At 34.1% G+C, this 4,120-nt stretch overlaps 1 protein-coding gene across 1 annotated transcript; it reads right to left on the bottom strand.

Annotated features, from left to right (window-relative positions):
* Positions 1 to 230: 230 nt before the first annotated feature.
* Positions 231 to 2,019, bottom strand: LOC111701085 (cuticle protein 7). Its single transcript, XM_023472229.1, has 2 exons — positions 1,923 to 2,019; positions 231 to 893 (listed from the first exon to the last, which is right to left on the bottom strand). Exons 1-2 carry the CDS (start codon positions 1,968 to 1,970, stop codon positions 390 to 392), a joined length of 552 nt encoding a protein of 183 aa, XP_023327997.1. The 5' UTR covers positions 1,971 to 2,019; the 3' UTR covers positions 231 to 389.
* Positions 2,020 to 4,120: the final 2,101 nt, after the last annotated feature.

Below are 4,120 nucleotides of genomic sequence, written 5' to 3'. Positions count from 1 at the left end.
TCTGTGTTTAGACTTTTGTATTTAATCTTGGAAAACATGTCAACTAATGTGAAATAATTTCGTTTTCCATGTTATAATTGACACTTGTGACGTCGTGTATAAATGGTCAATTTCTTTGTTGCTACCTAATTTACTGGATAAACTATTTGATATAGTCTATATTAGGCAAAACAGGACGGTACACTGAATCAATTATCTCTTTCTATCGATATTTATGTGTAAAAGGCATGAATTTTTTGGTATAAGTTTTATTTACTACATATAATATTTAAATAAATAAATAACAACAATGAACAAGGTTCAGGCAGTCAGGCAGTCATTTGGTATTCTTCGAGCATAGTATTGGCTGGTCTTAACTAGACCAAGCAATCAAGCTTGATGATTTGTCTTTACTGGCTGGCGGAGTACTGGGCAGGAGCAGGAGAGTAGGCAGGAGCAGGAGCAGGAGCAGGATCAGAGGCGTAACTGGCAGGGGCAGGTGCAGGGGCGTACTTGGCAGGGGCAGGTGCTGGGGCATACTTGGGAGGGGCAGGGGCTGGGGCATAGGAAGCAACAGGGGCGGAGGCGGCAGCATAAGGCTTAGCCTCGGGGTACTGAGCTGTTCCCTCGTAAGAGACCTCAGCAACATATCCACCATCACCGTTGACCGAGTAGGTCACCTTCTGTAATCTGCCATCGGGAAGTGCGACGTAGTAAGAACCACTGGTGGCATATCCCTCCCTGGTCTCTTCTTGACCGTAGTTGTTGTTGGTATAGTCATCCTTAACGGCCCAGTTGAAAGCATACTTGGCGGGCTCATCGGCGTACTGAGGGGCAGCAGGGGCGTAGCCGGGGGTGTCAGGGGCGGGTGCAGCGGCGGAGATGGCAAGGAGGGAGGAAACGGCAAGGAAGACCTAAAAATAGAAAGAGTTTTTAAGGTGGATGTTAATGTAAAACAATAAAGGAAAACCTTTTTTAAGCTGAAACAAATCAAGAAAGAGGTTTGGAAACATTTCAATTTTAGAATGCAAAATCAGAGAATAATGTTATATTTTATTAAAAAAAACCTAGTTTAAGCACCCAGGTTAGCCTTGAAATAAAATTTTCAAATAAAAATTAATCCTCTCTATTAAGATTCTTTAAATCAAGGCAATAACATTCCCGTGGTTCTACCAAGTTCCTCAATCAAAATTTGAGGCCAATCATACAATGGGTTCATGAGTTACACATACTCATGATTTGACAGAATAACAAAGATTACTACTTTATATAGATAAATTAGAAATGCAGGTATAATCTTATTTTTTAGTTATTAAAAAGTTAGACTTTAAGGAAAAATCTCGATGTTTAATAATCAAGTTTACTCTTTTTTTAATAAGTGTTGTAAGCATGCACAACAAGAATTTTGCAGTATCATTAATTGAAATCACACGATTTTTAAAGATTAAGAAATTATCAGAAAGAAATTATAATTTTGGAGCTCTTTTAATTCTCTTAAGACATTTTAGTGCAAGATATCAAATATTTATATTTCAGTAAAACAAATGACTTTTAGTTAATACTCTAATAAATGGCAAGAAAAATTAAGAATTTCAGTTTTTATTTTTAATAAGTTGATTTGGTGTTTTCTGTTTTTGTATAAACAGAGTTATTACTCAAAAAATGAAAAGAACTGTTTAAAAAAATTGTGCGTTTTTGAGTATATTAAACAAATAACAAAGGAATTGAGTCTTTGCAACAAACTCTGATTTTCTAATCCTTATATTGTCCCAACCAAACTTCGTAGACCTTAGATATTTCAAACTATGAATAATGTTAGCTCAACTTATCTAAGTTTGAAATATTAAATGTGTACAACAACATCAGGTCGATAAGATATTGGAATTCGAAAATTTAAGTTTGTGGCAAAAACTCAATTCCTTTAGCTTTAGCTTTTGTTGTACCTTCATGTTGTATGATTGAGTAAACAAACTGAACTGATTAGATCTCATCGCCGAGCTCTATATATACGCAACTCTTTGGGCGTCAGCTGACGTCACACCGGTCAGATTTACGCTTCCGACGCTAATAGCACTGACGCTGCTGCCTGCGTGTCCGAACTTCGGGGGAACCCTGAGTTTCCAACGGACATACAGGGTGATTCGACTCTACAAAATAAAAATCTATAAAAAAATTTTCATTCCTTGATCTATAATAGAAATAAATACAAACGCAACATTTCGCCATTTTGAACTATTTCTAATAATGCGGAAGTATTAAGTTTGACTATCTATAAATCTGTGAACATTGATATAATTTATATCCTATACCGCCCAATACAATTCGATATGTGACATGATAATACCTATAGTCCCATATATTAACAGTTACAAATACAATTGTTAAATAAATGTCGGCTTGTAATTTGATAATAATTATTGATTTAATTTCATACAATAAAATATTCAAATTTTGTATTTATCAAAAAAGGTTGAGACAGTTCCAAAAATCAAAAAAATTTGATTGAAAATTTTTAGTTTCCACAAACAATACTATTTCCCGATGCTGATCTTTGTCTGATCTTGGTTTAAAACAAGGAGATAAGAAACATCCTTAAAAGGCTTAAATGCAACCAAACATTTTTTTCATCTTAAGAGTGTTAAATCCGGAGACTCGAGGTTGCAAGGACACCCCCTTGATTCCACATAAGTATAGTTTTCTACTTTTATAATCGACTGTGAGAACCAGAAAAATCTGGAATATGAAGACGACTTCTAGACTTAATTTATGACTTTAATTAGTCCAATGAACATGTTACACAGCAATTGAGCAATGTGAACAGACCCATTTCACTTGAAAATTGCTAGTAAAACTTATTGATTTGTAACAACATAAAATACACATTAGTATTCCTATTCCACGGATTTTGGGCTTTACTGTTGATTTATCAGTATTGTAGTATTATCTAAAATTGATCAATTTTTCATATCAAATCAAATTATCTAATTCATTTTATAATATCTAAAAATCATCTAACAAAGGTTAGAACTTTTATGTTGTTAACCTAGGGATCAAGCATTGATCTCCATCTTATCCAGAATCCTTAATTTAATTCCTCTTCATATTCCGTGGTGGTCATACTTTACAAGGATACATTTAAAAGAGAGATCAAGTATCGAACTTAAAGGATCTCACACCGGATATCGAGATATCCCGACTCCAAATAAAAAAGTTATTTGCAAGAGTATCAATTATGCTTGTTGTTCTTTTATTAAAAAAGAAAAATTGTCAAAAAGAAAAAATACTGGGGGTAGCTTGTAAATATTTCAGAAGGAAAAGAATATATAGAAAGTAACATTTTACACATTAATCCAGAAGTGTGCAAGCTCTCGCGAAAAAATCGATGACAACTTTGCAAGGTGCAAAATCTTAAGGTAAAAACAAGTGCTGTAGAGTTCTAAAATATTGTGGCTCCTCAAAGACGATCCCATCTTGAAAATTGATGCAATTTTCATAGCAATTTGGTTCTTTGTGATTACAATCTGATTAAAACAGTCACGTTTCCAGAATCCAACTGATATGTTTATAATGCGTTTATATTGTTGTTATTGTTTGCAAAATTAATACACTGGAAAGTGACATTGTGTTAAATACCTGAAAATTACAAGGATTTCTTTAGAAAATTCAATCACGTTAAATTAATGTAAATTCCATGTTCGGTTGAAAATCATGTTCCCAATCATATAACTCCTCTATTTTAACAGTAATTGAGAATAACAAACACGTTTTTAATTTCCAATTTGAAACCAATGAGCACTTAATTATAATTTTATAATCCATTTATCTTTGCAACCTGATGTCATTCCATCACCTACCTCCCCCTTCTCTTCAGTATAACTCATCCCACTTTTTTTACCCGGCCCCCCTGTTTTCATTATATTTTTCCCCTTCCATCTCTTATTTACTTTTTCTCTTCTCCTCCCCTTCCCCCATCCTATAAATCTTTCTATTCCTTTAAAGGGACTGATAAATTAAAACTGAAAGGGGTATAGTCTGAAATCTAAGCATTTTAGGATCGATTATCCTAATATGCTTAGGTTTCAGCTTCCCTTTCATTTTTCCTTTACAGTCCCTTTAATTATTCTCCCCCCCCCTCCTCCTT

The sequence above is a fragment of the Eurytemora carolleeae genome, unplaced genomic scaffold, assembly GCF_000591075.1.
Source record: "Eurytemora carolleeae unplaced genomic scaffold, Eaff_2.0 scaffold323, whole genome shotgun sequence".
NCBI lineage: Eukaryota > Metazoa > Arthropoda > Copepoda > Calanoida > Temoridae > Eurytemora > Eurytemora carolleeae.
This window is presented reverse-complemented; position numbering and strand designations above follow the sequence as displayed.